The sequence below is a fragment of the Sorex fumeus genome, unplaced genomic scaffold (assembly GCF_029834395.1).
Source record: "Sorex fumeus unplaced genomic scaffold, SorFum_2.1 ptg000019l, whole genome shotgun sequence".
Taxonomy (NCBI): Eukaryota; Metazoa; Chordata; class Mammalia; order Eulipotyphla; family Soricidae; genus Sorex; species Sorex fumeus.
Genome location: NW_026606076.1, coordinates 1346798 through 1359230, shown reverse-complemented (window position 1 = coordinate 1359230; position 12433 = coordinate 1346798). Strand labels below are relative to the sequence as shown.

Here is a 12433-nt window from a genome sequence, read left to right as displayed (position 1 = left end):
AGGAAAAGAAGGAGTTGGAGTCTCTGAGCAAAATTATACACTTTCATCGTTTAGATTTCTTTTGGGCCAAATATACTTTCTCCCCGATGTTTCTTACACAGGATCACAAAACCGAATGCATAAAATGGCAGTCTGTAAAAACCTCACCTGTGGGGGCCGGAGTGATAGCACAGTGGGTAGGGCGTTGGCCTTGCACGCAGCCGACCAGGGTTCGATCCCCGGCATCCCATATGGTCCCCCAAGCACCGCCAGGAGTAATTTCTGAGTGCAAAGCCGGGAGTAATCCCTGAGCATTGCTGGGTGTGACCCAAAAAGCAAATAAAAACCCTCACCTGTGCATTCTGAGCATTGCAGGGTGTGGCCCTAAACATGAACATACCAAAGAATTGACCCTTGAGATACTTTGCTGGATCTCACACCTCTGCTGTTGGCAATCGACTTCCTCTTTGCCCTTATTGGAGGGGAGGGCAGTGAAGATGTCAAGTCCAGCAGTGCTCAGGGATCATTGCTTAGGGATTCAGGGTGTGGAGTTGAGTCTGCTGCATGCATGACAAGTGCCCTGCCCCCCGGTCTCTTTCTGCCCCTGCAAACTTTCGAAATTGCAGTCTGTGTTTTCGGCTCAGGGTCACACCAAGTGCGACCAGGTGTCAACAGCCTTGTCATAGCCTCTACCAGCTGGGTCTTGTCCCAGCCTCCTTCGGCATGCCAGTCTGTGTCCTTACCACAGGCTTAACAGGATTTATATAGAATTTGAATTTCTGGGGTCAGAGGTAGGCCAGGAGTGCAGGCCTGGAGTTGGAAGCAGCCTGCCACCATATAATTGGTTCATTTTCAGTTGAACCAGCGATGCTAATTACTACTGGCTCTGCTGATTGATCATCCGATGCAAGACATGGGGACCCTTACCATCTGATGGGGATTGAAACTTGGTTGAAGTGCATGCCAGGCAGTCACCCCATGCTGTGTGCTGTCTCTGTGGCCGTCATAAAAAAAAGCATTTATTCTGGGTCAGTTCCAGAAAGTTATGATAGTAGATTTTTTTTTTTTTGAAGTACACAACTCACATTTCTTGAGTGTGTCTTTTTGCTTTGGGATCACAGCCAGCCGTACTCTGGACTTCCTCCTGACTCTACATTCAGGAATCACTCTTGGTGGGCTTTCGGGACCATATGGATGCGGGAGGTCTTCCCTTCCCTGTGTTCTATTGCTTTGACTCTAGGACCTAGTTTTCATCCATTCAGTTACATATGTCTGATTAGATATTATAAAATTTTCAGTTAGAGTGGACCCAAGGGGGGCTGGAGAGATAGCACAGCGGGTAAGGCGTTTGCCTTGCACGCAGCCGACCCAGGTTCGATTCCCAGCATCCCATATGGTCCCCTGAGCACCGCCAGGAGTGATTTCTGAGTGCAGAGCCAGGAGTAACCCCTGTGCATCGCCAGGTGTGACCCAAAAAGCAAAACAAAAAAAAGAGTGGACCCAAGGGCCCTGAGAAACAGGACAGCAGGTCAGCTGCTTGCTTTACCTCCCCCGAGAGCGATGGGTATCCTGGATTACAATGCACTTCTGTGTCCCCCAGAGAGGAAGTAGCATCTGGCACTGTCTCCCTGGGTGGGTCTGTGAGCTGTGCCTCAGGGTGAGGCTGGTCAGGACCTTTACGGCTCCACTGCAGAGACTTCTGGTCAGGGCCATCAGTTTGCTCCTCTCTGGTGCTCATGGCTCTGACTTCTCTTCCAGGTGATTCCACGGAGCGACCTGCTGATCCTCAGGAATTACAGAATCTGACGACAATGGTGACGCGCCATCTGACACACTGTCCCCAGGTGGGAGGAGAGTGATGTGGTGACATGATGCAGTGACAGGCACGCACAGACTTCCAGGGCCTTCTGTCTCTTGTGTTTCAGGAAGGAGCCCTGGAATGTAGTACCTGGCCCGAGTGCTTCGACTCTCTGCTGTTTGAGGCCACTTTGTCCTTGTTTGTTTGTTTCCTGATATTCGGGTTTGACCACACCCACTGGTGCTCTATAAGTACTTTTAATTCAGTGCTCAAGGATTACTCCTGCCAGGTCTTGGGTCCCCAAGTACAGGAGGAGGGCATTTGCCTCTCACCCGGCTGGTCTAAGGGTCAACTTTCATCCCGTGTGGTTCCCTGAGCACTGCCAGTCGTAAGTCCGAAGTGCAGAGTCTGAAGCAACACTTGATAATCCAAAAAGCCAGCCAAAAAGTACACTTTTACATGGTTTGGCAGGGATTAGAGGCAGGCCTGAAACGTGATTTCTGAGTCCTACAAACTGGCGGGCTACCGAATGTAGCCTGCCCACACGGCAGAGTCTGGCAAACTCCCCGTGGCATCCCCAATATGCCAAATACCAGTAACAATGATGGGTCTCATTCTCCTAAAGAGCCTTGAATATAATCTCAGGGCTAGGATGAAGGAGACGTTACTGGGGCCTGCTCGAGGCAATCGACGATTAACAGGATGATTTGTGATTGATTGTGATTGACAGTCACGTACGTCCTCACACGGCTTTGATCCGCTCACTGGAAATCAAGTGTCCCCTGCTCATTCCTAGAACAGAGGATGTGGGGGTGCTGGGTGTGTGTGTGTGTGTGTGTGTGTGTGTGTGTGTGTGTGTGTGTGTGTTTCATGTTTTGGGCCAAACCCAGCTTTGCCTTTTGGGTCCTGCTGGTTCAGTGCCCAGTTGTTACTCTGCAGTGCTCACTGGACCAGTGGTTTGGGATTGGCTTAGGGGTGGCTGTGTGTAAGACCGGCACCTCCAGAAACCTTCTAGTATAGCGTTCTCACATTTTATCAGATCCAACTGCCTTAGAATAATGTCTGGACTGATTTCTCCAGGGTCAGCCAGGAGGGCTCATGAAGAGGCCGATTCTTCCTGACAGAGAGTCCGTTGAGCCCCTTTAGGACGCTGAGGGGTCCCATCCTCATACCCTGGGAATAGGGTCAACATGGGCCCTGACTTCCGCCCCCTTTTGTGTTGGCTCAGGACACAGTTACCTTCCCCGACGTGGCCGTGAGCTTCTCCCCAGAGGAGTGGACGTGCCTGGACGCCTCTCAGAGAAAGCTCTACAGGGACGTGATGCTGGAGACCTACCAGCACCTTCGGGCCGTTGGTGAGAGCAGCATGGGGGCAGGACTTGCCTGTGGGTTCCCCAGGGGCAGTGGTTCTGATGGGCCAGGATTATTGACAGCAATGCTGATAACTGTTTCACATGTTTGTTTCTTTTTTTCTGTTTCTGTTATTTGGCCGTAGTTTGCAATGGTCAGGCTTACTGATGGGATGCAGGGCATCTACCCAGGTCAGTCATGAGCATAGCAAAGTACCCCACGTGCTCTTCTGTCGCTCAGGTTCCTCTAAATAGATCTTTCTATTGCTGAATGAATTTGTTCTTGTTCAACCCTTCACTGGAGTGTTGAACACAGTCCACATTTCTCCTGGCTCTGTGCTGAAGGATCACTCCTGGCAGTGCTCAGGGTTCCGTGGGGGTGCTGTGGACTAAACCGGGTCAGCACCTACAAGGCAAGTGCCTTACCCACCGTTCTGCTGTACCTGGCCTGAAACGTCATTTATTTTATTTATTTATTTATTTATTTTTCAGTTTTAATTTGGTTAGGGACCTACACCCAGCAACCCTTAGGGATTACTCTTGGCTATATATTCAGAAATTTCTCCTGGCGGTGCTCCTGGCTCCTCTGGTTGCCAAGAAACAAATTGGTATGTGTGTGTATCACCAGGTGACTGCCCTGCTGGACTATCACTCTGAGCACAAGTTCATTTCTTTTTTAGGGCATCACCCCATCAATGTGCTGTTGTATTTTAGTGATTGGAAGCGCTTCCAGTGCTTTTTGGGGGCTTTAATATGATTCCATTGCAGACTGAAATTGAAACCTGGGACTTAGGTTGCTTATAACTGCCAATTTGGGGCATATCAGAAGTAGAGTTTCTGTTCAAGCCTTTCCAGGAATTTGCCTGATTTTGTTTGGGACACACGGGGTTGGCTTGTCACTAATACCCTTTCTTGTGGGGACAGGGCTTTCCAGGGTGAAGCCTGCGGTGATCTCCTGGCTGGAAGGAGGAGCCCTGAGGCCAGGGAGGAGAGGCATGTGTGTAGGTGAGTGTCTGAGGACCCTCCCTGGCTCAGATCCTCGGCGATGTGGGGGTGCCCTGAGTTCGTGTGAAACATGTAGGCCCCGGGAGCCTTGAGCTCCTGGAGGCAGGCGTCTGCCATGCTCACGCTGCCCTTCACTTCATGAACTGTCATGGAATGATCCTACGCTTTTCCTTCTTTTCATTGTCATCATTATTTCTTATCTGTCAGGCATGTAGAATATTCATGGGATTCACAGCCCTTGGCCCCCCCGTCTTGCTACACCGGTCCATCGTACAGCCTCCACTGATGGTGTTGCCTTTCAGGAGAAGCTGAATGAATGCCCCTCTACCCTCTTTTTTTTTTTTGCTTTGTTCCTTTGAAGTTGGTTTTTTTTTTTTTAATTTTTTTTTATTAGTGAAACACCATGAGGTACAGTTGTAGACTTACAAGTTGTTGTGCTTGGGTTTCAGTTATACAATGATCGAGTACCCATCCCACCACCAGTGCCCATTCTCCACCCCCACCAATCCCAGTATCCCTCCCACCCCTCCTATCCCCCATCCCACCCTGCCTCTGTGGCAGGGCACTCCCTTTTGTTCTATCTCTCCTTTTGGGTGCTGTGGTCTGCAGAAGAGACACTGGGTGCCAATCATGTTCTGTCTATAGACTACTTTCAGCATGCATCTCCCATCCTGGGCAGATCTTCCCAGCACCCTTTATTTGGTGCTCCCTTCTCTATCTGAGCTGCCTTTGCCCCTAGCATGTGTGGCTGGCCTCCAAGCCATGGAGCAAACCTTCTGGTACTAATCCCGGCCACTCTTGGGTGTTAGTCTCTTATTTTGTTACTTTATGTTATCCAGGTGAATGCAATCTTTCTATGTCTGTCCCTCTCTTTCTGACTCATTTTGCTTAGCATGATATTTTCCATGTAGTACTACCTGTCTGTAAATTTTATGACTTCATTTTTTCTAACTGCTACATAGTACTCCATTGTGTAGATGTACCAAAGTTTCTTTAACCAGTCATCTGTTCTCGGGCACTCAGGTTTTTTCCATATTCTAGCTATTATAAACAGTGCTGCAATGAACAAACAAGTGCAGATGTCACTTCAGCTATACTTTTTTGCTTCTCCGGGGTATATTCCCAGGAGTTCTACCCTCTTTAATGCTTATTTTTCCCCTCAGATCATTAACGTATTTTGTCACTATATTAAGAAATTTTTTTTGTTTTGGTTTTTGGCCCGGGAATTTTCAGTATTTATTGCTGGCAGCTCTCAGAGGTTACTTTTGGTGGTGCTAGGGATCAACCCCAGACAGCTTCAGGCAAAGCAAATGCCCTCTTAGCTGTTCTCTCTAATCCACTAAGAAATCATCACGACGACCATCACGACCATCCTGTTATTCGTCGATTGCCTCGAGCAGGCCCCAGTAATGTCTCCTTCGTCCTAGCCCTGAGATTTTTTAAAAGGTGCCATATTCAAGGCTCTTTCAGGGTTAGGAGAATGAGACCCATCATTGTTACTGGTATTTGGCATATTGGGTACGCCACGGGGAGTTTGCCAGTCTCTGCCATGCGGACAGTTTACATTCGGTAGCCTGCCAGGTTGTCCAAAGCAAGAATGAGATCCACTAAGAAATATCTTTTGCTTTTCTGTTTTCATAGTGAATGCATGAGCCTGGAACAAAGCTGATTTGAGCTGGAGAGGTAGCACAGCAGGGAGGGTAGTTGCCTTGCATGTGGCGGACCCAGATGAATCCCTGGCATCCCATATGGTCCCCACATAGCACCAGGTCTGGTTAAAAAACCAAACCCAAGAAGCTATTTTGTGGATTCTCAAGCTACTCCCAGCATTCCCCACAATGGACCTCATTCAACTACATTCCATTACTACGTTGTGTTTTGTGTTTGATTTCAGAAGTTAAATCACATCTCCAGGAGTTTTCTCTGCAGCAATTTGATTTGGGAGTTGAGTCACTGAATATGAGTGAGTTGGTAAGATTTGCACTTTATATATAAATATTATGTTGGTGGCATAATTCATTGGAACAAGTACGTGACTTGAAAGGTGGAGATGTGGCACTAAAGGAAAGAACTTTGCAGCCTAATGCTGGGAGTAAAAGGTCTGTAGACTCACACGGTGCTAAAATCTGTCATTTTAAAATCTAATGATGGGGGCTGGAGCAGGTAGGGCGTTTGCCTTGCACGCGGCCAACCCGGGTTCGATTCCCAGCATCCCATATGGTCCCCTGAGCATCGCCAGGGGTGATTCCTGAGTGCGGAGCCAAGAGTAACACCTGTGCATCGCCAGGTGTGACCCAAAAAGCAAAAAAATAAAATAAAATAAAATTTAATGATAGAGGACTGGAACTATAGTACAGGGGTAGGGTGTTTGCCTTGCAAGCGGCTGACCCGGGTTTGATCCCCAGCATCCCATATGATCCTCTGTTCATCGCCAGGAGTAATTCCTGAGTGCAGAGCCAGGAGTAACCCCTGTGCATTGCCTAGTATGACCTGTCACTGTCACTGTCCTCCCGTTGTTCATTGATTTGCTCGAGCGGGCCCAGTAACATTGTGAGACTTGTTATAAAAAGCAAAAAATAAAAGTAAAAGAAAATCTAAAGATATTCCTGTTATTGTTATTTTTTTATTATTATTTCTTGCATTTTCATTCACACACAGTGATGCTGATAAGGGTTGGTTTTTTTTTTGGTTTTTTTTTTTTTTTTTTTTTTGCTTTTTTTGGGGGGTCACACCCAGCAATGCTCAGGAGTTACTCCTGGCTCATGCACTCAGGAATTACTCCTGGCAGTGCTTGGGGGACCATATGGGATGCTGGGAATCGAACCCGGGTCGGCTGCGTGCAAGGCAAATGCCCTACCCGCTGTGCTATCACTCCAGTCCCACCTGATAAGTTACTTCTGGCTCTGCACTCAGGAATTACTCCTGGAAGTGCTCAGAGTTCTATGTGGGACGCCAGGGATCAAACTAAGTCCACACCATGCAACGGAAATGCTCTTCCCACTGTCCTAGCATTCCAGCCTCAATTCCTACTATCTTTAATTTCGAAGAAGTACTGTGATTTTTTTCATTGGGACAAAAGTAAGCACGAGTTAATTATTTCAAAGAACTGGTTTGTTGCCACGAGTGATAGTTCAAAATAAATATAAACTGGCGTGCATATGCTGCCCGAGTCCATGTGCTGCTCGCGCCCACGTGGCCGAGCACATGTGGTGCCTGAGCACATATGTCGCCGGTATCTCCCCTCTTGAGATGTGTACTTTCATGCTCTTCTGTCTAATGCTAGGATGTGTGTAGGGGCTCTCTCTCTGCCCTTAGAGAAGCCCGTGTTCTCTCTTGACTACGTTACTCTCACTCTCTCTCCCTCCATACCTAAAAATCCTCCAAATAAAATCTATTTACTTCAAAAAATAATAATAAAATAAATATAGACTGCAAAACAAAAAAAAGGACAAAAAAATTAATTTATCCTAGAGAGGATTCGCTTGTGGTGAGATGTTTTCAGTGAAACTTGTGCTCCATCTTGGATGGGTAGGGTTGCATCCTTGCCTTAACTGATGCATCACAGGTTGCATGCTGTGCTAAAACCAAACCGAGACTCAGATGTGTTTTATTTTGCTTGAACCTACTTCTTTGGTGTCCTGCAGATGACCTTATGTCCATTTTATGTATCTATTCATTGAGTTTTAAAAACAAAAATTAATGATTGCTCATCCTTCAATTCTGTACATCCACCATGTAGAAACATTGGGTCGTTCCAATGAAAAGCCATCCACGTGTCAGGCATGGCATTTCTTGTGGTGGAAATATTAGAAACCAACCTGCAGGCCTCAGTTTCTATTTTGACAGGGAGACTCTTAAGGAATAGAGCAATAATTGGAATCCTCCTTCGCATTCTACAGGGAAACAGCCAGCCCCGGTGGAATGTCTCTGATCCTGCGCTCTGTGACAATGTCTTGAGTGAACAATCCTGCCCTCAGCCCCATGGGGATTCCCAGGCAGATGAGATGTCTTCTGAGGGTGATCAGAATGGAGAGAGTGACCTCACTCTGAAGAAGCCCTTCTCTGGGAAAATCTCACAGTCTGTTGTCCTCAGTTTTTGGAAACAACCCCCACCAAGGATGCAGGCCCAGGACTGTGGGAGAGGAGCACCATTGATAGTGAGTTCCTCACGCCGACAGTCCCACGAGCAAAGTCATCATGGACTGACCCTGTCCAAGAGTAAGGAATGTGGGGGAGCCTTCCGCCCAGGTCCTCGGCACAGAGATGTTCTCTTAGAAACCCCCAGTGGACAGAATCCCCAGGATTATCACCAGGGAGAACACACTTTGCGTGAAGTGTCATCCCAGTTTGACAGTCCAAAGATCCAAACCAGAGAGAAACCGTTTATGTGTGTGGACTCTGGGAAGCCTTTCACTTCCCCCTCAAAATGTATTATACATAGGAGAGTTCAGACTGCAGAGAAACCTCACGCGTGTGAGGAATGTGGAGAGGCCTTTACCCTGTCCTCACAACTTAGTCTCCACAGGGAAATTCATACAGGAATGAAAATTTACTCATGTCCGGACTGTGGGAAAGTCTTCACTTGCTACTCAGACCTTTCTTGTCACAGGAAGAGTCACTCCGGAGAGCAACTGTATTCCTGTCAGGACTGTGAAAAGGTCTTTGCTCATTGCTCAAGCCTTTCCAGGCACAAGAGAAATCAGACTGGAGGGAAATGGTATATCTGTAAGGAATGTGGGAAGGCCTTTGATTATCCATCAAGCCTTTTGTATCACTCGCAAATTCATACTGGAGGCAAGGCTTGTGTACTTCAGGAGTGTGGGAAGGCCTTTAGCACAACCTCAACGCTCACTGTCCATAGAACTCATTCAGGAGAGATGCCTTTTGTGTGTCAGGAGTGTGGTTTGACCTTTACCACATCCTCAATGCTTATTAGACATAGGCGATTTCATACCGGAGAGAAACCTTATAAATGTAAGACATGTGAAAAGGGCTTCACTCAACAGTCAGGCCTGACTGAGCATATGAGAACGCATACCGGAGAGAAGCCTTACGTGTGTCAGGAGTGTGGGAAGGCCTTCAGCTCCTCCTCAGTGCTCACTGTACACAGGAGAACTCATTCAGGACAAAAGCCTTTTGTATGTCAGGAGTGTGGGAAGCCCTTTAGCAGATCGTCAGTACTTACTGTACATAGGAGAATTCACACCGGAGAGAAGCCTTATAAGTGTCAGGCATGTGGAAAGGCCTTCATTAATTTCTCAGCCCTTAAAAATCACATAAATACTCATACTGGAGAGAAGCCTTATGTGTGTCAGGAGTGTGGCAAGTCCTACAGTACGTCCTCAAATCTTAGTGTACACAGAAGAATCCACACTGGAGAGAAACCTTACAAATGTAAGATCTGTGAAAAGGCCTTCACTCATTCCTCAGACCTTAAAAATCATATAATTACTCATACCGGAGAAAAGCCTTATGTTTGTAAGGAATGTGGGAAGGCCTTCACCAAGAACTCAGGCCTCAGTAGGCATATGAAAATACACAGTGTCGAGAACCTTTAGTGTGTAGAGAACGGGAAGGCCTATGTGTTGCCCTCAAGCCTTAGGAAACATAGTAATATTCATACCGGATGACTCCATCCTCTAATAATAATCCCCAAGTTCAGAACTAACCCCCTTCAAAAAATAAAGTTTCTTTGGGCTGGAGCGATAGCACAGCGGGTAGGGCGTTTGCCTTGCACACAGCCAACATGACCGACACAGGTTCAATTCCCAGCGCCTCATATGGTCCTCTGAGCACCACCAAGAGCAATTCCTGAGTGCATGAGGCAGTAGTAACCTCTGAGCATCGCCAGGTGTGACCCAAAAAGCAAAAAGATAAATAAATAAAGTTTTGCTTGGACGAGGTTGATCGGGTGTTGCAAAAGTGCAGTCAAGAAAGACCCCTGGGGGCTGGAGCGATAGCACAGTGGGTAGGGCGTTTGCCTTGCACACAGCCAACATGGCCAACACAGGTTCGATTCCCAGCATCCCATATGGTCCCCCGAGCACCGCCAGGAGTACTTCCTGAGTACATGAGCCAGGAGTAACACCTGAGCATCACCAGGTGTGACCCAAAAAGCAAAAAAAAAAAAAAAAAGAAAGAAACCAAACAAACAAAAAAAAAAAACACACAAGAAAGACCCCTGGTAGCATGTGACAAATTTACAGTGACTTCAGTACTGTGAGGGAAAGGTAGTTGCTGGTGATTACACATCCCTTGGCATGGTAATGATTACCATGATTACCACTCTACATCAGCGTCCCAGCATTTAGACTTGACATGTATGTTATCTTATAAATAATGGGTCTTGGTGATGTAATCCAAGTGGAAATTGATTAAATAAGAACTAAGTAAACAGGGACAAAAACCACCCCTCAATTGGAAATGTCACTGCCTCATTTTTCGCTCACATTCTGGCTTGACTAGGAGGCCTTGGTTTGCGGGATTTATGATAGAGATCAACCAGGATGTTGCAGTGAATCCTTTGGAATGGAAAAAACAGGCCAACCTCCATTCTTTAGGCTTTCTTCTGTTATATTTTGAGTTGCCGTACTTTCTTTGCTCAAACAATACCCTTGTCTCTGAGTTCATCCATACCTGTGAGGGAGGACACATGTATCCTGATGGGGATCTGGACTTGGAATCCAGATCAGTCTTGTGCAGTCAAGAACCTACCTACTGTATCAGCTCTGCACTCCTTGATTCGGATGTTCATTAGAATTACCTAAGCATTGAGGATATTTCTGAAAAGTTTGGGATAATGGCCCTGTCCATGTTCTTTAAAAAGGTGGATTGGAGACAGTTGAAATGGACTTGACTGTGCATAGAAAGATTTCTGATTTTTCTATGAAAGGATGGAACAGGCCCCAGGAGCAAAAAAGTTTTACAAATGGTGGGAACTTGGAGATCGGGCGCGTTCAGGGTGGTATGGCTGTAGACATCTTATTATCTCATTCCTACTTTGGACAAACTGGCAGGCTACCGAATGTAACCTGCCCACATGGCAGAGTCTGGCAAACTCCCCATGGCGTACCCAGTATGCCAAATACCAGTAACAATGAAGGGTCTCATTCTCCTAACCCTGAAAGAGCCTTGAATATGGCACTTTTTAAAAAATCTCAGGGCTAGGACGAAGGAGACGTTACTGGGGCCTGCTCGAGACAATGGACGAACAACAGGAGGACAGACAGTGGGAACTTGAAGAGCGCCCAAACTCCCATCTCAGCAGGGAATAGCATCAGTTGTGATGACGGGACAATAAAGGGTGGTCACATTCCTGGATTCCACCCTCCTCATTTCAGTAATCTTAGGAGAAAAGAAGACAGAACATTTGCATTTGGAAGTGGTATAATCTCAACTCTTAGTAGACACCAGAATGATTAAAACCGTTTTTGGTCTTTATCAAATGACCAAATCTACAAAATGATCCGGTACAATTTATTGCCCAGTTATTAGCTCCATATACGCCTCCCTATTCTTAGGGTTGATCCTGCGTGGGATTTATTTATTAGAGTATATTTGACGTTACTTATCCCTTACTTGGCAGTTCTTAGGAGTTTGTCCTGGCATTGTTCTGGACTTGGGGGAAGTATATTCAGCACAGGTTTCAAGCCACTGTACTACCCCTCTGACTTTGGGTTGAAAACATGTTTCTAAAGCTGAGTCCTGGGGTTTTCTTGTAGGTGAGAGTTCCCTCCTCACGTGTTGTCAAGGGGTAGAGTGTTCACTGTACAGTGCCCTCTGCTGTTCTTCCCAACTTTTGCTCCTGTCCAGTGTCTCTCCAGCTCTCTGGGTTGCTACTAGGCCAGTTCCTCTGCATCTTCAGGGCTGGCTTCAGAGTCACTGCACCCATCTTGATTGATGACTTCCTGGAGAAACTCATTGTCCCATGAGCCATTTCCAACCTACTTGCCTGTTTTACCTTGAATCATCCTGCTTCTGTTTTTATGATGGACGTGTGTGTGAGAGCATTGGTTCCATGTTTGACCAGTACAGGACCAAGGGACTCCGCCTTAACTCGCTGCCCTCAACTCTGTGACCACCAGCCCCTCCAGCACTTACCTCTCCTCTCCTTTATCCGAGCTCATCCCCCTTGCACCGATTCACCTGCGCTGGCATAATGGTCTGTCTGCACTTGGAACCTGGCACTTCAAGGCTCCTTGGTGAAAAGGATGATGTCACAGATGGGAGTCTTCCAGATGCTCTTTTCCTTCCTTAGGATGTCAAGTGGATCAGGCCTCCTATGGGCACACGTGTGAAGTTC

General features: G+C 47.0%; 1 protein-coding gene across 1 annotated transcript; it reads left to right on the top strand.

Moving 5' to 3' along the window:
- The first annotated feature begins 1790 nt into the window (after nt 1-1790).
- Nucleotides 1791-11856, top strand: LOC130022483 (zinc finger protein 426-like). The gene is made up of 6 exons (XM_056113256.1): nt 1791-1823; nt 3006-3132; nt 4051-4131; nt 6026-6102; nt 8031-8386; nt 11853-11856. Exons 1-6 carry the CDS (start codon nt 1791-1793, stop codon nt 11854-11856), a joined length of 678 nt encoding a protein of 225 aa, XP_055969231.1.
- The last annotated feature ends 577 nt before the right edge of the window (nt 11857-12433 follow it).

Bases quoted from the DNA above. Each gene is read 5' to 3' on its own strand.
- LOC130022483 (XM_056113256.1), top strand. From the start codon at position 1,791: ATGGTGACGCGCCATCTGACACACTGTCCCCAG. The intron at 4,132-6,025 runs GTGAGTGTCTGA...GTTTGATTTCAG, and splicing joins GAGGAGAGGCATGTGTGTAG to AAGTTAAATCACATCTCCAG. The intron at 6,103-8,030 runs GTAAGATTTGCA...CGCATTCTACAG, and splicing joins CACTGAATATGAGTGAGTTG to GGAAACAGCCAGCCCCGGTG.